Source organism: Pelodiscus sinensis, chromosome 28 (genome assembly GCF_049634645.1).
Source record: "Pelodiscus sinensis isolate JC-2024 chromosome 28, ASM4963464v1, whole genome shotgun sequence".
Classification (NCBI taxonomy): domain Eukaryota; kingdom Metazoa; phylum Chordata; order Testudines; family Trionychidae; genus Pelodiscus; species Pelodiscus sinensis.
In genome coordinates, this window is record NC_134738.1 from 100,160 (window position 1) to 125,031 (window position 24,872).

Consider the following 24,872-nt stretch of genomic DNA (forward strand, 5'->3'; position numbering starts at 1 on the left):
GGGAGAAGAGGGATGATGCTCTGAATACTACACTCTGCTCAGCAGAGGGTAACAGGCTACTGTAGTTCAAATAAAGCCAGTGGTTTGGTGCAAACAGGCCTAGGTTGAGTTCCTGCTGCTGGCTAGTGGGGGGCTGCAGGCCTGCACCAGTGACTTGACTGGGACAAGGCCTAGCACTGAGTTCTGTGATGCTCTCCAGCTTTAGGAGAGCTGGAGCTTGGTTCAGGAAGCATTACTGGATGGGATGAGACTCCAGATTGGGGTGGATGGTGTCACTGAGTACCACAGCCAGTGAGGATTCACTTGGGCAGAGTGGGGCAGTCTGAAAGAGCTAGCAGGAAGCAAGTGAGCATTTTACTATGCTACCTTGAAGCATGTGAAGTTACCAGCCCAGGCTCAGTACTCACCCAGACATTGGCATGATGGAGATAAAGTCTTTCTGGTAAGAATATGGAATAAACTTGATGCAGGTGAACTTTGCAAAGTCTGCAAGTGCTTCCTGGATGATCTTCACACTAGGCCTATCTGGGGAGGAGAGGCACTTCAGTATCATGCTACCTGGCTGACTCACCTGCATCTCTACAGCTGTCTGGGCTTTGGAACACTCACCCTGCCAGCTCTTCTTCTAGAAGCTGGTGCAGCTCCTGTCCCTGACTGGGTAGCCCAATTCCACAGAAACAGACAAGTGGCCATTTCCAGCAGTCCACTGTGTGGCTAGAGAAACTCAGGGTCCCTGGAGGGCCAGGTACTCCTGGGAACTGGCAATACAAGCTAGTGCCAAGTTAGTGATTAGTCCCTAGTGCAGAGGCTCTCAAAGGGGGACTTGGGACCTCCTAGAGGCACGAGGATACTACATGGTGGGGTTGTGAGCTGTCAGCCTCCACCCCAAACCCAGCCTAGCCAGCAGCATTTATAATGTTGTTAGACACTTGTATAAGGAAGTTACTCTAGAGGCTAGTTGTGCGAAAGTGGTCATTAGCACAAACATTTTAGAACCACTGCCCTAGCAAAGCCCCTTCTAGAAAGGCCAGTGGTCAGCAAGTCCTTGTTACTTCAACCAGCTAAGAAACCACAGCCAGCCAAAGAGGCAAGGTGATTACTTTCTGGCAGCCAGGGTTGTAGTGCCAATTGAATAACAGTTGGCAATAGGTACCTTCCTGAACCCTGGGGGCCCCCTGTTGGTCTATCTAGTGTTTGTCACCCAATACCTAGACCCTGCCCTTCAAGAAAGGCTTCTAGCACTAGACACCACCTACCATATTTGTAGGAGATGACATAAGGAATTTGGACTGTGCCTCTTCTCTTTGGCCATTTTGGGCTTGCAGATGAGAACAGTCTGAAAGGGATCTAGAACAGGAGAAAGAAATATGCTAGTTGGTGGGCAGGTGTCCCTAGGATTGGCCTGTAACCAATAGCCTAACTGGAGGAAAGACGACCACCAGGCTTCAGCATCCCCTTACTAGGTTTGTCCTTGAACACTGATCACCAGCCAGTCAAGGTTCATCAATGGCTACCGTTAAACTGTACTAGCTGCATATAGTGGGAACAGAGGGAAAGCACAGTGCTTCCCCTTGTGGTTCAGTCTCATGTCCTCTGCATTGACAGCTCCATCTGTTACTGCTGTGTTTGCATTCTGAAGTGGTTACTGCATTGTAGTTCTATTGAATCACATGTCTCCCTCTATGCACTGTCAGATCATAAAGCCATGTCAGTGAAGCTCACATGGCTGCCATGTGAGCTAGGTGCTGCTTTTGTCAGGTCCCTGGAGCAGAACACTATTTTAGCCAAAACTAGACACAAGACGTTCTAACAAGAACCTCTGTTCAGCTTTAGTATGGCAAGCTCTGAAGTCATAGAAATGTAGGATTGGAAGATTGCTCAGTCATCTAGTCCAACCTTCTACTCAAAGCAGGGCCAACCTCAACTAAATCATCCCAGCTAGGGCTTTGTCAACCCGGGACTTAACCTCCAAGGATGGAAATTCCATCACCTCTCTAGGACTACGTCTACACTAGAGTTTTTGGAAAAACCAGCCATTTCTATAAAACTTCACTTATGTCCACACTGCAATCACATTTAAAAAAATGTCAAAAGAACAAAGATTTTTTCCCTCCAACATTGGTAAGCCTCTTTCTACAAGAAAGAAGCCTTTTTCTGAAAGCTATTTTAGAAAAAGGTGTGTAGATGGGGAAGAGAGTTTGAAAGAAAAGGAAAGAGGAAAAGCACAAGTGTCCTGGTGGCCACTCTGTCCATAGTAATCACAACTGAAATATGAGCGAGTGTCCATTCAGTGTGGATGCTGTCAAAAAAGCAGATTGCTTTTTTGATGCATTTTGGCAGTATGGACACTTTTGGAAGATCTCTTCAGAAAAGCTTCTTCTGAAAGAAGCCTGCAGTCTAGACTTAGCCTAGGTAACCCATTGCAATCCTTCACCTCCCTCCTAGGGAAATAGTTTCCTAATATCCAACCTAAACCTCCACCACTGCAACTTGAGACCATTGCTCCACATTCTGTCATTGCTATCGCTGAGAACAGTCTAGCTCCATCCTTTAGAACCGTCCCTTCAGGTAGTTGAAGGCTATCAAATCCCCTCACTCTTCTTGTGTAGACTAATTAAGCCCAAATTCCTCAGCCTCTCATAGATCATGTTCTCTAGCCCCCTAATCATTTTGACTGCCCTCCACTGGATCCTCTTCAATGTGTCTATCCTTTCTATAGTGGGGGCCCAGAGCCTTTTCTGAAGTACTTTAGGCAGTAATTTCCCAGTTTGTATTTGGGGAAACTTATTCCTTAAGGCTGTGTCTAGATTGCAACCCTTTCCATAAAAGGGATGCAAATTAGACACAGCGTGATTGCAAATGAAGCGGGGATTTAAATCTTCCCCCCTTCATTTGCATAAACATGTCTGCCACTTTAGACTGGCGCTTTTTGCCGGCAAAGCCCCGAGCCAGAAAAGAGTGGCAGACATGTTTATGCAAATGAAGGGGGGAAGATTTAAATCCCCGCTTCATTTGCAATCACGCTGTGTCTAATTTGCATCCCTTTTATGGAAAGGGTTGCAATCTAGACACAGCCTAAGTGTAGGACAAATGCAGGACCAATTATACTTTAGGGACTATTTGTTTGTTTAATATAATTTTAAATTCTAATCCTGCCCTTAGAAGTGCCCCCTATCCACCCCAAATTTTAAATAGAGTCCATTTTTCAGTATCTTTATAAATTTGAATGGGATAAAACCCAGAATAGATGCCTTCAGAATTCCATTCGATATACCCTTCCAGCTTTACTCTGAAGCATCAACAACCACCAAGTACACTTTTCCCAACCAGTTGTACATCCACCTAAAGGCAGGGTCATCTAGGCTATATTTCTCTAGTTTCTTTATGAGAAAGCTACGTGAGACTATCACAAGAGCCTTAAAGTCAAGATATATCACATTACTGCTTTACCCCTGTTCTTAAGGCTTCTTACCCTGTCAAACATGTCAAACCAAATTAAAGCCCTTGATTTGTTCTGAACAAATCCATGCTGATGTCTGCTTTATTTTCTTCTAGGTGCTTGCAAATTGACTATTTGCTCCATTATCTTTCTGGATACCAAAATTAAACTGACTGGTCTATAATTCCTTGCCATTTCTTTATTCCCCTTTACAGATGGGCACTCAGGAGAGCCAACAGGATTGCTAGACCGTGAGGGGGGGGGGGGGGGGAGAGAGAAGGGGTGACCGGCTCTGCATGCCCAGAAGGGGCAGAGCTACCCAAGAGCACAGCACCTTTCCCCCTTTGCCGGCCCTCAGAGGCAGCTGGAGCATGTGCAGCACAGAGCTCCGCAGCATACCACATGTCAATTCTACAGGTCCTGGGCACATTGTTCAGTGGACCTGCAGGTGTTATGTTCACTTTTCTAGTCCTCTGGGACCTTACCTTTGTCCACAAAGTTAAGAGATGCTAGTGGCTCAAATCTCTTCAGCCAGCTCTTTAAATTTTCTAGGGTATTAGACAGCTTGTCTATTGGCCTACCACCTTGTCCTTGGTCTTCCTCTTGCTTCTAATGCTTGGTTAGCTTGTGTCCTCAGTTTAATCTTGTTTGTTGCCTTGACCTTGGTAATTTTGTCCCCCTGTGATTTATAGTCCTTCATAATTTGAAATGTTAACTCACCAGGATCAATGCAGGAAAATGCAAGGGGCAGAGGAGCTGTCTGGGCATGGGGCCTACTTTTGGAAGCCAAATCCCCCTCTGCAGGAAAGTGAGGGGTCACCCCATACACACTCCCCATGTGCAGCAGAGGCCTCCACATCTTAATGCAGAACTCTTCCCTCACTTTGTGCAACCCAACATAAGTTCTTAGAAGATCTATCTGCTTAGCAGTGGTGGTAGTTTTGCCTGACATTTGACTCCTCAGCTATTGTTCGTAGAGGATCTGGAATCAAGGTCAACATCTCTACAGCTCATTGCACATTGCGTTCTCATTTAGTGTCACTAGCTGTGGCAGAGGCAGAGATTAGTGAGGGCTCTGTGCTCCTGTTGATAATGTGTTTCTGCTTCCCTCCTCTGCATCTGGCCTCAATGCTGCTGTAGCAAGCACCTGGAGCCAGTTAAGAACATCACTAGGACTCCCAATCCTGGATCCAGTCCATTCAGATCTACCCACAGCAACCTGCTCAGGGCTAGAGACCTGCCAACAGATACAGTCTTATGATCCTGTCTTCTCCAACCCCCTCACCCAAAAGGAGCCTTCTCCAAAAATGGATTCCCCTCCTACACCGCAGGAGCTTCACTCACCACTTTCACAATGTCACCTTCCATCAGGAAGCTGCTCCCTGGTGCCTCTGGAGGGATGAGCTCTGGAAGTAGAAGAACCCCCATCATTCTATGCACCCCATGTGCCTCAGGTAGAAGGTACCTGACCTGCTATCACCACCAAGTGAGCAGCCAGTCCAGAATCAGAGCACAACCTGCACCCTGATCATGGGAAGCTTGATCCAGAGCTTTGTTAGGAATCTGCAGAGACTTGCTTCTTGACAACCAGTCATGTACTCGGCAGCTGTCCACTGCCTATACTTAGTTACTACCTTCCTCCCCCATCCAAATACACTCCAAGAATAGTCCCCCGGCATCCATGGGAGATTGTCTGATGTTCCTCCAGACACTGTTCTCTTGGCTTGCATTATTGCAGGCAACCCACTGCATGCTCCCCAGCCTTGGAAGGAGTCCAGACAGAGTCCCACCAAGAGCGGTTAGGCCTAGGAATAATTTAGACCCATTGTAGACCAGCTGAGCTATTTAATGGGTTGGTTCTCAGGTTTTCCTGAAGCAGGGGAAGCAAACCATGCCAGAACACTAATGGAGACATGCTGGGATATGCCACCAGCAGAAGAACACCAGCTGAGGCAGGGCACACTGCATACAGACTAGTATGAAGATGGCATTCCTGCTCCTACAGCTATTGACACCCCAACAGGACAGGTCACAGCAAGCAGGAGCTTGCAGCAAGATTGGCAGATATTGCATGCTGTGAGGGGATCTCCCACCTTTATTAATGTTGAGGATCTCATCACCAGCAGGTAGATTCCCAGTCATACCAACAGCATGCTTTTCAGACTCTCTGGGCTGGAAGGAGTCACCACGGCTTCCTGAGTGGAACGCTAGAAAAAAAAAGGGAGATTAAGTCAGAGTTTCCATTCTCATTCCCTCCTTGGGGTAGTTTAGGGACTGCCTTTGAGATGGCTACACACCCATCCACCCCCCTCCCTCCAGGCACTAGCAAACCCACTCACCTCCAACTCCAGCTGCAGTTTCAGGAGTGACTGATGGTAGATGCCTGATAGAAACAACGCATGGGTGCTCAGTCTCAAATTGGGCACCTCAAGATGAAGCTCCCTCCCCTCCCTGAAAGTCTTTGCAGAGGTGGCAGCAAGAGCTCAGACAATCAGCATTGATCTGGGATCCAGGCAGAGTCTTTGGCACCTGCCCCACCAAGGACAAACCAGGCTAACACAGCTGCCTCTCCCATAGCAGCATTGGATTTGTAGGGCCCACAGAAGTCAAGGAAGCAAATACAGTTCTGAGCAGCATAGGGCAGTGAATGAGATGGTCATAACTTGTTGCCACTTTACCAACCCTACCTTCAGGCACCAGGGGCTTCCATTCCACAGGTCTCACCCTGGAGTATTCAGGGCACAAGAGGAGCCTCTTGTGCAGTCTCAAAGCAGTGTGCCAAGTCCTTTTGACTGTCCCTGAGAGGTCCAGAGCAGTGTTTGAGTGATTCCACAGAACGCTTTTAGAAACACCGGTCTAGAGCCATGTTCCGTGAACAGCATTCAACCATTATGCAATTACTTCAGCTGCCCTGGTTAGGCATTTAGTGAGGATTCACTGGTACAACATCCATTCGGCAGGGAGTAGCTGGATCTCAAGGAGATTCAGAAACAAGTCAGGTCAGGTGAGAAGAAGGTTTAAGAAAAATTAAACTGCACAGCTGTTATGTACGGAACATTGTAGAGGTAGTTAAGCTTAGCCCTCAATTTCCATCAGCTCAGATCCCTGGTACACAAGGAATTTCCAGAGTGTCCAGGAGAATCAAAACTCCCTCCCTTGCTATGTTCAGTCACTTCCAAAAGCCTCTTTAGATTTTGAGCCCTAGGAATTTTCAGCCTCATTAGGGAGGCTGAGGCATAGCACGGTTAAGCAGCAATACCAAGGTCATCAGTAAGTTACTAATATTAAACAAAAGGCAAGTTAGCAGCTAGTGGAGACAGATGTTTAGGCCCACATCCACAATGCTGCTTGTGGATCTAAACAGCCAGCCTTAGGCATGTCAGTCCCTGTTTGGCACCACTACAGCCCACAGCACTTGTCAAGCCCTGCAAGTCCCTCAGCAACCTCAGGCTACCTAGGCTTCTTCCTCAGGGCACATGCACTACTGCCTCCCTCTAGATAGGTAAGGTACCCAAGCAATTCACAAGCCAACATTAATAGATATTCTCTATGTGATGGATGGGTCAAGCCAGAGACTTTTTCCATTTGATTGCATTGAGACACCAGGAAATGTCAGATAAATAGTGAGAATTTTTAGAGTGCTTATACACAAACATTAGGGCTATGTCTAGATTGCATCCCTTTTTCGTAAAAGGGATGCAAATTAGACATATCGCAATTGCTAATGAAGCAGGGATTTAAATCATTGCATAAAAATGGCTGCCGCTTTTTTTGGCACGGAGCTTTGCTGGAAAAAAGCGCCAGTCTAGACGCGGATCTTGCGGAAAATAAAGCCTTTTCCGAAAGATCCCTTATCCCTCTTAAAATAAGAGTCTAGACTAGTGCTTTTTTCCAGCAAAGCTCCGTGCCAAAAAAAGCGGCAGCCATTTTTATGCTAATGAAGCAGGGGAGATTTAAATCCCTGCTTCATTAGCAATTGCAATATGTCTAATTGCATCCCTTTTATGAAAAAGGGATGCAATCTAGACGTAGCCTTGGGCTGTGTCTAGACAGGCATGATTTTCCGCAAATGCTTTTAATGGAAAAGTTTTTCCGTTAAAAGCATTTGTGGAAAAGAGCATCTAGATTGGCACGGACGCTTTTGCACAAAAGCACTTTTTGCGGAAAAGCGTCTGTGCCAATCTAGACGCGGTTTTGTGCAAGAAAGCCCCGATCGCCATTTTCGCCATCAGGGCTTTATGGCGCAAAGCAGTTCTCAGTTGTCTACACTGGCCCTCTTGTGCAAAAGCATTTGCGCAAGAGGGCTTCCCCCCCAAACGGGAGAGTCATTGTATTTGCGGAAGAACACTGACAATCTTACATTAGATTGTCAGTGTTCTTGCGCAAATTCAAAGTGGCTAGTGTAGACAGCTGGCAAGTTTTTCTGTAAAAAGCAGCTGCTTTTGCGGAAAAGCTTGCCAGTCTAGACGCAGCCCTGCTGTCCATTCACACACGAGCTCTTGCGCAAAAAGGCTTATTTCTCATACAAGGAAGAATAACTCTTGTGCAAAAAGCCCTGTCTGACGATCTACTGTATTTTTTCTTGCGCAAAGACTCTGCAGTGTAGATGTAGCCAAATTGAAAAAGTCATCTTCATTTGCAATTTTGAAGTGTTTAATTTACATCCCTTTTTTGAGAAAGGGATGTAGTCTAGATACAGCCTAAGAACCAAAGAAGTGCCACTGTGACTTAACCACCAAGTAAAAGAAGCAGTGACAGATAAGATATTTTAAAAAGTGGAAGTTGAATCCTAGTGAGAAAAATAGAAAGGAGCATAAACTGTGTCAAATTAAGTGTAAAAATACAATAAGAAAAGCCAAAAAGGAGTTTGAAGAACAGCTAGACAAAAACACAAGTAGTGATACCAAAATGTTTAAGTACATCAGAAGCAGGAAGCCTGCTAAACAAGCAGGGCCTTTGGACAATCAAGATGCTAAAGGAGCACTCAAAGATAAGGTAACTGCAGAGAAGCTAAATGAATTCTTTCCTTCAGTCTTCACTAGGGTTGCCAGGTGTCCAGTTTTGAACCAGACAGTCCAGTATTTTAGCTCTGTTCAGGAAACAAATTGAGAAAATAGAAGTGTCCAGTATTTCCTAAATAGGATGTAATGTAGATTGTGATGTAATGTCAAGTGTGTCCAGTGTTCTTGTTGAAACCATCTGGCAACCCTAGTCTTCACAGCTGAGGCTATTGGAGAGAGTCCCAAACTTGAGCCATTCTTTTTAGGTGACAAAACTGAGGAATTGTCCCAGATTGAGGTGTCAGAGGAGGTTTTGGAACAAATTGATAAACTTTACAGTAACAAGTCACTGGGACCAGATGGCATCACCCAAGAGTTCTGAAGGAACTCACATGTGAAATTGCAGAACTATGAACTGTGGTTTGTAACCTATCCTTTAAATCAGTTTCTATACCTAATGACTGGAAGATAGCTAATGTGACACCAATATTTAAAAAGGGTGTAAGGTGAACCTGGCAATTAGCCCAGTAAATCTAATGTCAGTACCAGGCAAATTAGTTGAAGTTATAGTAAAGAATAAAATTGTCAAGACAGATGAACATAATTTGTTGGTGGGAAGCCAACATGGTTTCTCTAAAGGGAAGTAATGCCTTTTACTCATCTACCAGAGCTTCAGGGGGTGGCCAAGTTAGTCTGCACTAGAGTTCTTTGAGGGACTCAACAAACATGTGGACAAAGGGGATCCAAAAGATCTCCCATAACTTAGATTTCCAGAAAGCCTTTGACAAGATTCCTCACCAAAGGCTCTTAAGTAAAGTCAGTTATCATGGGATAAGATGGAAAGTCCTTTCATGGACTGATAACTGGTTAAAACACAGGAAACAAAGGGTAGGCATAAATGGCAAGTTAGCAGAGTGGAGAGAGGTAACTAGTGGGGTCTCCCAAGAGTCTTGGACCAATCCTATTCAACTTGTTTATAAATGATCTAGAAAGAGGGGCAAACAGTGAGGTGGCAAAATTTGTAGAGGATACCAAACTGCTCAAGATAGTTAAGACCAAAGCAGACCAAAGACCTTCAAAAAGATCTCAAACTAAGTGTTGGGCAACAAAATGGCAAATGAAATTTAATGTTGATAAATGTAAATTAATGCAAATTGGAAAAAATAATCCCAACTACACATAGAATATGATGGGGAATAATTTGGCTACAACTACTAGAGAGATCTTGGAGTCATTGCAGACAGTTCTTTGAAAACATCCACTTAGTGTACAGTGGTAGTCAAACCAAATAGAATCATTAATAAAGGGATAGAAAATAAGACAGAATATCTTATTGCCTCTATATAAAACCATGGTATACCCACATCTTGAATACTGCATTCAGATGTGGTAGCCTCATCTAGAAGATATTGGCATTGGAAGAGGCTCAAAAAAAGGGCAACAAAAATTACAGTTTCGGAACAGGTCCCATATAGAGAGGTTAAAAATACTTGGACTTTTCAGCTTAGAAAACAGGAGACAAAAGGGGGAATATGATAAGAGGTGTATCAAGTCATGACTGGTGTGGAAAAAGTGAATAAGGAAGAGTTATTTACTTATTCCCACAATATAAGAATTGGGGTGGGGGGTCACCAAATGAAATGAATAGGCAGCAGGTTTAAAACAAAAGGAAGTTTTTCTTCACTCAACGCACAGTCAACCTCTGGGACGTAAATAAAATGCATAAATGCTTAAATATTAATTTTTTGTTTTGAATTCTCACTAGGGTTGCCAGATGGTTTCAACAAAAATACTGGATACACTTGACATTACAGCACAGTCGACATTACATCTTATTTAGAAAATACCAGACATCTATATTTTCTCAGTTTGTTTCCCAAACAGAAAGCTCAAATACTGGCCTGTCCAGTCCAAACTGGACACCTGGCAACCCTAATTCTCACAGAACCCTTATTTTGACTTTTCAGAATTCCAGGGTTCCACAGAACACCATTTGGGAAACACTGCTCCAGAGGAATGCCCAGGGAATGGCCTCTAGCCAAGCCCTGGGAATACTGACAGCAGAGCAGAGCTAGCAAAGTTACTCATCTCATCTCCACCTCAAGCCAAAGCAGCACTAAATAGATAGCTAAGATGAGCTGCCCATTGTGATCCTTTGCAAAGGAAGCCCCCTCCCCCCCCCCTTCTCTTTATACAAAGTCAGGACTGAAGTTAGAGACAGTCCTTAAAGCAACAGACTCAGATATGTCCCACAACTCTCTGTAGTGCCCAGCAGCTTCTCTAGTTCAGCACCCCCTCACCCTAAGGGGCCAGGCAGCTATGCACCAAAGGAGGGTCACCTCATTAGCAGAAAGCCCCTTTTAAGCCCAGCTCAGTAGGATTCCAAGCTTTTGAAGTAGGCCCAGCACCAGCCTGGGAGTTCTCAACCAGGACTTGCACTGGGAGATTCAGAAACACCACAGCTACTCCCAGCCACTCAGGGCCCTCTCCTTGCCCCTCCATCACTCACTCACAGAGTGAGAGCTCCACATTTCCTGAGCGCTCAGTACCTTTTGTAGTTAAGTTACAGGATTTGCAGTTCAGGGGTTGCTTAACCAGAACCTTGAACTCACTCCAGGGCTTTCCCTTTCCCCTAGGCCACACAGGAAAAAGCTCCTGTGTCTTCCAGGTTCTAGCCAGCCCAGGCCTGTGGAGCATGGGGCAGGGGGCTGGAGGGAAGGGAGCAGTCGGGCGGGGGGAGCTTGGAGAAAGAGGGTGGAGCAGGGCAGGGGAGGGGAGGGGAGGGGAGGGCTTGTTCCAGGGACCAGGAGAACTTTCTCTTACCTTCTGCTGCCCAGAGAAGGCCTGTGAATATAAGCCAAATGCCAAAGGACAAATCCATGGCAAAGAAGGCATGCCCAGGTTGCCTGCAACACACTTTACCCCCTGCACCTAGTAAACAACATACAGCAGCCCTCGCCTGAGACTCTTTATATAAGGGGGCAGGTCAGAGGCACACCTGGAACTGGCCTTCTGATTAAGGGATGATTAGCCCATTGTGCACAGCCCATATAACAAATAAAAGATGGCTACACGCATGCACTGCAGGGGGTAGTAGCACAGACTTATGAGGCAAACTCACAGCTAAAACTTCTAAGGCAGCAGTTTTCAGCCAGAAATGTGGAGGCCACTGTGACTGTGAGCAGGTCTCAGGGGTACACCAAGCAGGGCTGGCCTTAGACCAGTAGTCTCCAACCTTTTTAACCACAAGATCACTTTTTCAAGTTTGCTACATCTACACTGCAGAGTTTTTGTGCAAGAAAAAGTACAGTAGATCATCAGAAGACAGGGCTTTTTGCGCAAGTTATTCCTCCTTCCATGAGGAATAAGCCTTTTTGCAGAAGAGCTCTTGTGCAAAAAGGTGTGTGGACGGCCAGCAGGGCTGCGTCTAGACTGGCAAGTTTTTCCACAAAAGCAGCTGCTATTATCACCTCTAATATCATTAGCTCACAGACATTTACCTTCCTCCCCTCATCCCCCTTCTGTTCTGAAATTTGATTTGTCCTTTTCATATGTGTTCATTTTTTTAATTGTATCCTTTGGTATATATGGTTGTGACAATTTTCTTCCACTATTTGATCTGAGGAAGTGGGTCTGGCCCACGAAAGCTCATCACCTAATAAACCATCTTGTTAGTCTTTGAAGTGCTACATAGTCCTGTATTTTGTTTCAGCTAGACCAGACTAACACGCTACATTTCTATCACTATTAGATGAGAGCATCACAGCAGTTGGGATACAGCTGGAGGGCAGTCGAAGAGACTGGGTACTGAGATGTCTGAGGGCAGTCGAGGGACAACTAGGTGTCACTGGGTACCCAGGTCTCTGGGAGGGGCAGTCTGGATACAGCTGAGTGTCACTGGGTATCCAGGTCTCTGAGGATAGTCAAGGTCTAGCCAGGTGTCACTGGGTATCCTGGTCTCTGGGGGGCAAAGTCCACTTTTGCTCACTTCCATATTCTAGGGCTGTGTCTAGACTGGCCAGTTTTTCCGGAAAATCAGCCGCTTTTCCGGAAAAACTTGCCAGCTGTCTACACTGGCCGCTTGAATTTGCGCAAGAGCACTGACGTTCTAATGTAAGAAATCAGTGCTTTTTGCGGAAATACTATGCTGCTCCCGTTCGGGCAAAAGTCCCCTTAAAAGTAGGAATAAGGGATCTTCTGGAAAAGGGCTTATTTTCCAGAAAATCGCGTCTAGACTGGCGCTTTTCTCCGGCAAAAACCCCGAGCCGGAAAAAAGCGGCAGCCATGTAAATGCAAATGCCGCGGGGGATATTTAAATCCCCCGTGGATTTGCAATTCCGAAGTGTCTCATTAGCATCCCTTTTCCGGAAAGGGATGCCAATGTAGACACAGCTGAGAAGTTACTCCCTTAAAGTGCCATAGGACTCCTTGCTGTTCTTTCAATCAAGTGATGCTACTGCAGCAGCTTTCCCCAGAGCAGGCAAGTTGAGTCCAGGGAAGGGCAGGGATGGAGTAGACTGGGCAGGGACTCTTCTGCCAGGGGGAGGGGGAGATTTGGGGTTTCCTGGGGGGAAGGGGAGGCTTGTGGTCCCAACTGAGAGGAGGGGACAGGAGGCCCATAGATTTCTGCCCTGGAGTCCTGGATGTCCAACAGCACCCAGCTCAGGTGTTTGGCCTCACGTCTCCTTCTCTCAGACTATAAAGAGAGCCCTCAGGTTGCTCTAACTTACACAGATGGACAGGTGGGCCCCTGCATGGTCTTAGACCAGCATGAGAAAAATGGACTGAAGCCCCTATCCCAGCCCAGGAACACAGGAAATGCCCATCTGGCCAAGGGGCTATGAGCTGAGCTGTGCCCTTGCTCCTACTGGGCCCACATCACCAACAGTGGTGGGAGCTTGCTCTCTCGCACCACAAAGGCCAAATCTCCTTGTTCAGTCAACGCCTGTAGGCTCAGCAGAACGATGCTCAGAGACTTGGGGAACAATATAAACACCAGCATTTATTGGAAACAGTGTTAAACCAGCTCTGTGGGTTATTATTTGGGGGAGGGATAGCTTGGTGGTTTGAGCATTAGCCTGCTAAACTCACCATTGTGAGTTCAATCCTTGAGGGGGCCATTTAGGAATCTGGGGCAAACCTGTTAGGTGTTACACCTTGGTTCAGTGATGTGGTGGAAGCCTCGAGGGTTAAAGCCAATTACCCAGTGAAAACTACTGGATGATGGTGTAAAACAAATGATTTTTATTAAGTGGAATGATTCTTTTATCAAAACTAACAATTAGAAAATGGTCTTTTTAGCTAACAATTGCCTAATGCTTTTACAGAGTAGAAAACTTGAACATGACTATACCTAACTGATTACAATTCTTAGATTACAATTTACTTATATTAAATCACTATCTCTAATTCGCTTAACAAAAATACAAAAACAAAGACAATATAATGATAATGAAATCTCCGTCTAAAGCCAGCCTTTCTATGGTTATTTTAGGGCAGCTGGTGGAGTTAGTCATAAATCTACTTTTACAACTTAAGAACTCTTGGACTTCTATTTCTAACACTTACACTTAACCTAAATACAACACTACTACACAACACAAAATTATATGATTTACACAGTGTGGTTAACAGAACTTAGATACACTTTACAGAATTACACAGTGAAATTAACACAATTTAACTATTAATTAAACCAATAACTAATACATTTAAGCAATACTTACAAATCCAGCATCGATAATAACACAAAGACACACTAGAACTTGGAGCATGCTCAGGACTCGTGTACCCCTATATTTGACTCGAAGGGTGGGAAGGCAGCCTTAGGGTGATCAATCCTTTAGCCGGGCAAAAAAAGATACGTACCCTCAATACACGGAACCTTCGTCGAACAAAGGGGTTGAGGGTCTTTTATAACATAACCTGATATCTGGTACCTTATTAGGCTTAGTTCCTTGGCAGGGCCTGATAGGCTGGTAATGAGGTAACGTGAAATACTGCCCTATAGGATTTTTCATGATGCCCGCCTGATGGCCCCATGGACAGTGCTGGGTGTGGGCATGGTCACAACCATATATACCAAAGGATACAATTAAAAAAAATGAACGCATGGCAGTTGCGTCTTATCTCCTTATGCCTACCTCCCTGCTTTCAAGGACTGGTCAAGAGAGTCTTATTTATCTCTTGCAGCTTGTGTTCTATTTTTTCATGCTCACCTCCCTGTTCTACGATGCCTACAAGGCCAAATCCCATTTTACAGAAAGCTGCATTGTGCTTCCCATGCTTCTCTGAATATCTCACAGTCTGGGTTTTCTGTGAGGGGCCTTGTGTGGCAGGATGGGCAATACGCGAAGGCCATGGACAGAAAAAGCCTGCTTTACAACATTAGGTATGTGATAGAAATGTAGCCGTGTTAGTCTGGTGTAGCTGAAACAAAATGCAGGACAATGTAGCACTTTCAAGACTAACAAGATGGTTTATTAGGTGATGAGCTTTTGTGGGCCAGACCCACTTCCTCAGATCAAATAGTGGAAGAAAATTGTCACAACCATATATACCAAAGGATACAATTAAAAAAAATGAACACATATGAAAAGGACAAATCAAATTTCAGAACAGAAGGGGGATGGGGTGGGGGGGAAGGTAAATGTCTGTGAGCTAATGATATTAGAGGTGATATTTGGGGAAGCTATCTTTGTAATGGGTAAGATAATTAGATTCTTTATTCAGACTCAGGTGTAAAGTGTACTTGGTCCTGCTGTGAAGGCAGGGGACTAACCTTTCAAGGGCCCTTCCAGCTCTAGGAGATAGGTATAGCTCCATATATTTTATTATATACATGTAAAGTGCAACATTTCCAACAGCTGTCTAAATTAAGTCAGGGAGGGCAGTGAGTGGTTTCCCTCCCAGCACAAGTGCACAAAATTGCATTGCTCTGCACTGTCAGAGACAGCTCAGTTGAGGGAGTCATCCTTCAGAGAGGTTCTTTGCCTTGGCAGGTTTTGCCCAGTACCTCCATGCATTCAAAAGAACAGAACATTGCTGGGAGGGGCGCTCGCACCCTCTTCCCCAAATAGGGACAAGATGCTGTGCAAGGACTGGATCCTTTGCAATCAATTCTCCTGTTTCTCAACCCACTTCCACCCTATTTTCTCAGCGGCTGTGTGTAGACTGGCCAGTTTTTTCGGAAAATCGGCCGCTTTTCCGGAAAAACTTGCCAGCTGTCTACACTGGCCGCTTGAATTTCCGCAAAAGCACTGACTTCCTACTGTAAGAAATCAGTGCTTCTTGTGGAAATACTATTCTGCTCCCGTTCAGGCAAAAGTCCCTTTTGCGCAAAGTTTTTGCACAAAAGGGCCAGTGTAGACAGCTCAGATTTGTTTTCCTCAAAAAAGCCCCGATCGCGAAAATGGTGATTGGGGCTTTTTTGCAGAAAAGCGCGTCTAGATTGGCCACGGACGCTGTTCCGAAAATGCTTTTAACGGAAAACTTTTCCGTTTAAAGCATTTCCGGAAAATCATGCCAATCTAGACGCAGCCAGCATATTTTAAAAATTAGCAGGGAGTGAATTACAGAGCCTTCTCAGATACGAAAATTGGGTATTGGCTCTCAGATGTGAGGCTGGGGCTGGTAGGCCATTTGCAATCCTCTGCTCATATAACTAATCAAAGATTCAGGCTATGTCTACAATGCTGTTTTTTTGGAAAAAGGTACGCAAATTGTAAACTGCAATTTGCGTACCTTTTTCCAATTCTTTTTTTGGAAGAGGCTTTTCTGACATTTGGCCTGTCTACATGGGGTCAAATGTCAGAAAAATCTCCTCTTTCGGAAGAGCCCTTATTCCTCAAAAAATGAGGAAGACAGGGCTTCCAAAAGGGCACATCTGCTCTTCCAAAAAAAATTTCAGAAGAGCAGATGCATTCCCATGACTTGGCGGAGTTTTTCCAGGATACTGCCAAGATTCCAGAAAAACTCCGTAGTGTAGACATAGTCTATGTTTGTCACTCTGGGTCAGATTTTTCAGGTTAATCAGGCTGATTCAAATTGAGGAAAGATGTCTGGGCAGGAAAACACAAACTCTTCTTTTTGTCACTACAGACCAAATTCTGCTCTCTCAATCAGTTCAAACCCTAGAATTCCATCAGCCTTAAACTCTGAGGCATGGATCAGAGAGGATTCTGGATGGAAGTTTGGGTGAAGAGAAAGAAATCAAAAGAGAAACTGTGGAATTTATTTTTGCTGTGGTGGTAAGAATGGAACCAAATTTTTACAGGTTCTTCAGTAAAGTTGTCAGCAGAAAATTCGGTCTATTGTCCTATTATCTTTCCTTCTGCCTCCTGGAGCAGAAAAGGGGCAAGCTTGTGAAACAAAAAAGATCAGACAATGAACTGAATTACCCAATATGAACCCTGACCCCGCTCAATGGAAACACGATCAGGGCCATTCAAAAACAACAAAGCATTTTGCCCTCAAGCACAGAGTACAGGAGATGGCATAATTCTGAAGTTACCTGCCATGACTTCACATAGGAAATAAGAGAGATGCTTACTAGTTATGGTTAACTGGCAGGGGCTGGAGCAGCCCAATCCTCCCCCTACTGTAGGCAGGGAGCTGCTCAAGCCCCAAGGGGCCCACTGATGGTAGAGGACTTCTGCCTGGCTAGAACAGTCCCCATCTGCAGTGTACATGGAGGTGTCACTCCAGCCCGTCTGTGGTGGGCAGGGGGCTTAAATGGTTAAACTTAATGTTTAATTTGATAATTAAAAGAGATTTTACATCCCTAATAGGAAAGCAATAGGGACAGATCAGCCATGAGTTCTTTTAAGACAGGACTTAGGAGAGACTGGGAGGTTGGCAAAGGGTATATGACCTTAAAATCTCAGTGCTCCTCGAAAAGCAGAGTACACTCCTTTCTTGCATCTTGCCCATCTTCACTTCTTTTCTTTGCATTGTAGGGTCCAACGCATTTGGTCAGAGATGTGGGCTTTAACACGGGGAGGTGGAGGAGTCTGGCCAGGTTGCAGAGAGGTATCCAGTGACATCTTAGTGCAATGGACATGAGGGACACTGTCAGGATGGAGCACCCTTTGGGGCTGTAAATGGAAACACACCAAGTCTGTCCTAGAAAGGAAGGGAAACAGTGCTGACCAGTGCTCCAAAGGACAAGTGGTGCCTGCTAATGGCACAGCACCTCTGTCTCAAACTGCAGGAGCTGTCCCATGAAGCCAAAGTTGGGAGAGATGACCCCCTGGCGCTGCTTGATGAAGTCAAAGGCTTCCTCCAGGCACACCCTTTGGGTTTGGATCAGATGGTGGCTGAGCGGGAGATGCCAGCCTGGCAGTGCACTAGCACTCGCCCACCGCTGCTCTTCACTGAATCTGTGGGAGCAAATCAAGAGGGTCATTGAGTCCTATCGGGACCCCTGGGCTAAGAATGTCGTAATCTTCCTGAAACTCTGCACCCTTTGCCCTCCGAACGCTATAGTCAGGGCTGTCTTGGCCATACAATGGTTCGGGGCGGCACTTGATGGGGGGCCCCACGGCGGCCATCTCAACCAGCCTATAGATGGGGCTGGCACAGGGTGGCAGCAGGGATCACTTCCTGCTCCTAGCATTCACTGGGATTACAGGAGTGGCTCGGCAGCCTGCTCCACTCTGCCCTGCTGAGCTCTCCATGGCAGCAGGAAGCAGAGTGCCCTGGCCCGAAGACTTCCTGCTGCTGTGGAGAAACAAGGCACAGCAGGCTAGGAGGGCAGTGCAGCAGGGCAGGCACAGTGAAGAGGACCAGGCTGCTAGTAGGCTGCTCTGGATCCCGCTGCCTTGGTGAATGTTGGGGGGAGAACTTGTTGCTACCTGGCCCGCAGTAGTGCCCTGGTGGTGGAGCAGGGATGTGAAGGGGAGTGGCAGGGTGGTGAAGGGGTGGGGCGATGGGGTGGAGCAGAGGTGGGGCCTGTGGTGGGGTAGCCCCAGGCCCCATGCCTCCCTCTGGATGGCCTTGCCTCCAATAAACCACCAGGCCTTCCCCTGGAAACCCAAACTCTCCACTTGTGTCTTCCTCACAGAAAGGAGGCAAATGCTCTGTGCACCAATGGGCTCACTGGAGACGTCTGTACCAAGCATGTCTCTTGAACCGGACAGTCCAGTATTTTAGCTCTGTTCAGGAAACAAATTGAGAAAATAGAAATGTCCGGTATTTTCAAATAGGGTGTAATGTCGATTGGGATGTAATGGCAGGTGTGTCCAGTATTCTTGTTGAAACCATCTGGCAGCCCTACATGTCTCAAGTCCATGGCAGGACATGCCCAGTGCAGAGCTCTCAGCCCTCCATCTCACTCCTTTCTGGGCACTGATCCAGCAGAGCCCTGGGCCTGATTCTGCTCTCACCCCAGTGTAACCCCATCAAAGCCACTGGAGTGATCAGTGGCTGTGAGAGGGGAATCAAGCCCTGCCCTGTTTGACTATAAGGAAGTGTATGAACCATTGCTTTTCATGGGACATTGCCCATAGGGAAGAAATGAGGTTGGGTGGGGCAGAACACAGTTAGGAATGAGACCCTGCCAGTGTTGGAACTGAGCCACAAGGCTGGACTGGATGCTGGCACACAAACGTTCTTCCTCTGCAGGGGTTTAATATTGCTTCAGGCCGGACATTATGGGCAGAATCCAAACCCCAATCAGTTGGGTCAATGGAAACTCCTGCTCCTTTCAATGGGCTTCAGATGAGCCCTATGAAAAAGCCTCGTCTAGGGGCATTAGCAGGACTGCAAGGGGGAAATGGATGCACAGTGAATCCATAATGAACCTTGTGCTTACCAATAAAGCCAATGGCCTCCTGGAACCAGACACTGATCTCAGCCAAGTGGCTGTCCTCCACAGGGATACTCTTGTAACGAAACTGCCCTTCAAAATGATTGGGGCAGCTGGCAGAGACATTGAGCATGGCGGTGATGCCCTAGGATTCCAGCACCTCCTTGTTGGAGGAATGGTAGCAGCTGCCCAAGTAGAGGAATGGCAAGATTTCCACAGGGCCATCCTAGAAACAAGCATAAAGACAAGATGAGGCCTTCCTCCTCTGGGCTGATTTCACAGCTTGACACTCCCTTTGGGATGTGCACCCAGCTCTTCTGAGATCACCTGGGGATGTATGTGTGCATTCAAGGCAGTCGGGGCTGGGATGCTTCACTATTCATTCCCAAGCCTGCAAACAATAGGGGTAGTCATGGAAACCCCATTTGGGCCATCTGAGCTGCCTGAGGCAGAGAAGAGAAGGACATAGGCATTACCTCCATGTCAATCTGTTTGTCTGTGTATTCTACTCATATACCCCTCATCTCTGCTGGCTCTAAGTGCTACTTCAGCAATGATACTAGGAGATTAGACAGATGGACAGATGAGATTAGGGCCTGGAGTGAAGTGATAATAGACCTTGCACTTGACCTTGCCCCAAAAAGCCAGATCAATAAGTGATTAATTTAATCTGCAAGCCCCGCAAATCCTGCTGACAGATGTCTGGCCATACTCAAAGATATTTCCTGATGCTGTTGGAGGCTTTGGAAAAACTCCTATTTTCTGAAATAGGATCAAGGACAGGTCCTAAAACAAAATTAATGACTAATCATTGTGGTACCCAATGCTAACCCCTTCAGTCTAGAAGAGTCTGGATCTGCAAAAGAGACTGTAGCACCTTATAGACTAACAATACATCTATTAGTCTATAAGGTGCTACAGGACTCCTTGTCACTTTTGCCCATGAATACTGATGTCAACAGGTCTCTCAGTCTTCCTCATCCTGAATGGTCCCTTAAATGCCATCAGAACCAGGTATGTAAGCGACTAGTTAAGTGACTACTTGCCCCCACCCCTATGCCTCTGTACCAGAGACAGCAAGAGGAGGAAGCAGGAGACAGTGCTAGAGGGGGAAGAGGAGACAGAGCTAGAGGGGAAGAGGAGACAGAGCTAGAGGGGGAAGAGGAGACAGAGCTAGAGGGGAAGAGGAGACAGAGCTAACCCTTCTTCAGCTCTGCACTTTAAATGTAGTAAGAGCTCAGCAGCTCTTATTACATTTAAATTCAGAGCCACAGCAGTGGTAGCAAGCCCCCCCCCCATCGACTAGTTGAGGGAAATTCCATCGACTACTCGATAACTAATTAACCATTACTTAACATCCCTAATCAGAACCTATCCTGTAAGAGTCCATGGGCTCTGTGGTGTCTACATTTGGGATTAGTGGGTATGATTGTAGCAGGTCAGCCTTCAAGCCCAAGATGTCTGCATTGTGATGAAGTCAGGAATATTTAGAAAGGGGTGATGGTCCCAATGTTGCTGTCATCTTTGGGGTCTCTGAGGGCTGGCAAGGGGGAGGGAGCACAGTTTTGGAAAGCAGGCTTGGAAACCACTGAAAGCCCCTGCAAAGAACACATCACCCAGACTCGCTCATTAATGTTGGGAGCAGACAGAGCACTGCAGGTTAGCACAGGTGCAGGGGCAGATGGGCCAGGGTTAAACAGGCACTGGACCAGTCGAGAATAACAGGCAGAAATGTTTTACACAGATGTGCCCAGAAAGTGGGACTGCCTTTGTGGGCTCACAATGCATTTTGAAATGGGTTTGGTTACTGCAGCTTATTGGGAAAGAGGGGCTCCTTCTCCAAGGCCTCCCAAAACTGGGGGCAGGAGCCATGTGCCAATCAAGCCCCATGCCAGTGCACGTTTATAGCTCTCAGGAGTACTATGCGCAATTCAGTGAGCATCAGGCCTTGGGCGAAGAGTTTCTGAATTCATACATTTGAATGTGTGAGGGAGAGGACGGAGTGTGAGAGAGAGATTCCTGTTTGTAATGGGCATGTTTACAAGTGGAAGTTTTTGCTGTATTTGAGGGTGGTTGTGAACAGGAGTGGTCCAACGCCGGCTGCTGCAGGCACAATCAGCACCCCCCACCTGAACGGCCGTGACGTAAACACGGGGCACCCCGTGATGTCATCATCAGGCATCCAGGCCAGCGGCACCCTAGGCAACTGCTTAAGTTCATGGGCTGCCCCTGGTTGTGAAGGTCTGTAAGTTTGTGGGGTGCTAGTTAGTGTGTCACGTTGTGAAAGTGTGTGAGATTGTTTGTGTGACATGAGCTATGCAGAAAAGCTGAAGGAACTAGGCTTATTTAGTTTGGAAAAGAGAAGACAGAGAAAAACCAAAGCTGTGTTCAGGTATCTAAAAGGGTGTCACAGAGAGGAGGGAGGAAATATTGTTCTCCTTGGCCTCTGATGATAGGACAAGAAACAATGAGCTTAAACTACAGCAAGGGAGGTTTTGGTTGGACATTAGGAAAAACTTCCTGTCAGGGTAGTTAAACACTGGAATACATTGCCTAGGGAGGTTGTGGCATCTCCATCACTGCTGATATTTAAGAGCAGGTTAGGCAGATATCTATCAGGGATGCTTCTAGTTATACTGGTCTATGAATTATGATGTTGTGAAGGAGTTTGTGATTTGTGTGTGTTTGTCTGTCTGTCTGTGTTCCGGGGATGGGGCACGTGGTGTTCTCCGGGGGGGGGGGGGGGCACAGTGTTCTCATGGGGCGGTTCTCCCGGGGAGAAGCTACTTTCCCAAGGGCACGCAGTGTCCTGCAGGGAGCGGTGTTGTCCGGGGGCGGGGGGCTGGAAACGCTGTGTTCTGAAGGGGAGCGCTGTCTGGGGGATGCCGGGGAGGTGCCTTTACCTCGCAGCAGGAAGATGAGCGCATGGCTGGCTCCGGCCTCCAGCAGCAGGGTGCCAAGCAGCAGCCGGGCCAGGCTATCAATCCGCAGAACCTGCATCGAGTCGCTGTCCTCGTCCAGCACCACCAAGCGGGAGAACTCGCCTCCGCTGAGCCGTGCCTGCGCTCCCCATCCGAAAGCAGCTGGTCCAGGCTGGGGCCGGCTCTGCCACTGGCCCTGCGGCGCAGCAGCCCGCTCCAGCGCACGTGCGCCCGGCACAAGGCAAGGAAGGGGCAGCAGTCCAGCACCAGCGTCCGCCCGGTCGCTTCGGGCTCGCGGAGCAGCCTGGTGAGCTCTGCGCTCTCCGGGAGCAGCACCGCCAGCTTTGTCCACATATTCATTCTGCTGATACCATTATTGGACCTAACCAAGTGAGTTATAAGATCAAGAACACATATTCCTGCGCATCCAGAAATATAATCTATGCTATCATGTGCCGAAAGTGTCCGTCTGCTATGTACATTGGACAAACATCTCAGACACTTCGCCAAAGGATTAATGCCCACAAAACAGATATCAGACAAGATCACAAAGAGAAAACAGTTTCTTGCCACTTTAACCAGAAAAGACACTCTCTAAATGACTTAGCCACCTGCATTCTGCTACAAAGACCTTTTACATCTGCACTTGAAAGGGAATCCTCTGAACTGTCATTCATGTTAAAATTTGACACTTGCCAACAAGGACTTAACAAGACTTTGAACTTTCTCACCCATTACCAAGACAGTTTCCCCAATTATCACCTGTAATACCATTAACTCACAAACATCCCACTCTCCCTACCTTTAATATCAGCAATTCACAGACACTTACCTTCCTTCCTCCCCCTTCCCACCCCCCCGCATCCCCCTTCTGTTCTGCAATGTGATTTGTCCTTTTCATATTTGTTCATTTTTTTTAATTGTATCCTTTGGTATATATGGTTGTGACTATTTTCTTCCACTATTTGATCTGAGGAAGTGGGTCTGGCCCACGAAAGCTCATCATCTAATAAACCATCTTGTTAGTCTTTAAAGTGCTACATTGTCCTGCATTTTGCTTCGACTAGAGGCAGGGATCCCTGCCCTACCATGCAGGCAAGCAGACAGCAGCAATGTGAACATCTGCTGCAGGCTGGGCTGAGCTGGACCACCTGGGAGTGAGAGAAGGGCAAGAAGGAAACAGGCTCCCCACACCACAGTTCTGCAGGGAAAGGTAGGGCCGTCCCTGACACTTTCTGTTGTGGGCACTGCAAATTGACCATTAGCAATGGGGAGAGTGATAGCTCCGTGGTTTGAGTATTGGCCTGCTAAACTTAGGATTGTGAGCTCAATCCTTGAAGAGACCATTTGGGGCAAATCTGTCAGGGATGGTACTTGGTCCTACTGTGAAAGCAAGGGATTGGACTCAATGGCCTCTCAAGGTCCCTTCCAGCTCTATGAGATAGGACTACACAGCCAAAGGGCAGCTTGGACAGGCCTTTGGTTCAGTCTGAAACTTCCCCAATGCTCCAAAACTTATTGAACATTAACAGTTCAGAAACAATAAGCAGTCCTGTGGTACCTTAGAGCTTAACAAAGGTATAGTATAATGAGCTTTCATGGGTAAAACTCACTTCATCAGGGTTAGACTAGATCTCCAGCCAGCTCTTTTAAAACTCTTGGATGCAAGTTATCTTGACCTGCTGTTTTCAAAATGTCCAACTTATCCTCCAGACACACTAGTGGAATGGAAAGTATGTTATCACCATTGATGAGACAGTGTCATCTGTTTTCCTCCCAAATACAGAATAAAGTTATTTAATGAACACTTGTGTTCTGCATTATTCATAGTTCTACCCCTTATATCTAGTCATGGATCAATGGCTGAATATTTCTAAAGTACTTTGAGAGGCAGTGGTATGTTGGGCCAGAGATGGTGTGCATCAGATGTAGCATTGGGATTTGGACTCCTGTCACTTCAAAGTCCGAGGGTGTTTGGATCCAGAGCACTGATTCAGCCCAGAACAACCTAGGTGGACAGTTTTCGACTGCAACGCCTGGATGAAAAGGGACCTGGCAGCTTTAGTCACCAGTGCTGGCTGGGACATTAAAAGTCCAGTTCATGGTACGGGGGGCCCAGGGCTAAGGCAGGCTCCCTACCTATCCTGACTCCACATGGCTCCCAAAAGCAGCTACAAGGTCTCAGTGGCCCTTAGACACAGGGGCTGCGTCTAGATGGCAAGTTTTTCCACAAAAGCAGGTGCTTTTGCGGAAAAACTTGCCAGCTGTCTACACTGGCTTGAATTTCCACAAGAACACTGATGATCTCATGTAAGATCGTCAGTGTTCTTGCGGAAATACTATGGTGCTCTCATCCAGGAAAAAGCCCTCTTGTGCAAATGCTTTTGCGCAAGAGGGCCAGCGTAGACAACGCGGTATTGTTTTGCGCAAAAAAGCCCCAATCGCAAAAATGGTGATTGGGGCTTTCTTGTGCAAAATCGAGTCTAGATTGGCACAGACGCTTTTCCGCAAAAAGTGCTTTTGTGGAAAAGCGTCTGTGCCAATCTAGATGCTCTTTTCCGCAAATGTTTTTCACGGAAAAACTTATCCGTTAAAAGCATTTGTGGAAAATCATGCCAGTCTAGACGTACCCAGGGAGGCTCTGCACACTGACCCAGCTCCCAGTGAGGGCTGCGCAGCTCCCATTGGCCATTAACCACAACCAA

The 24,872-nt window shown here is 46.7% G+C and overlaps 1 protein-coding gene across 1 annotated transcript; it reads right to left on the bottom strand.

Moving 5' to 3' along the window:
- Positions 1–17,161: 17,161 nt before the first annotated feature.
- DUSP2 (dual specificity phosphatase 2) lies at positions 17,162–24,574 on the bottom strand. The gene is given in 7 exon segments (XM_075910717.1): positions 17,162–17,751; positions 17,754–17,819; positions 19,253–19,479; positions 20,735–20,794; positions 20,796–20,844; positions 22,150–22,317; positions 22,320–24,574. Coding segments are annotated over 7 exon segments (912 nt in total). The 5' UTR covers positions 22,528–24,574; the 3' UTR covers positions 17,162–17,617.
- Between the last annotated feature and the right edge of the window lie 298 nt (positions 24,575–24,872).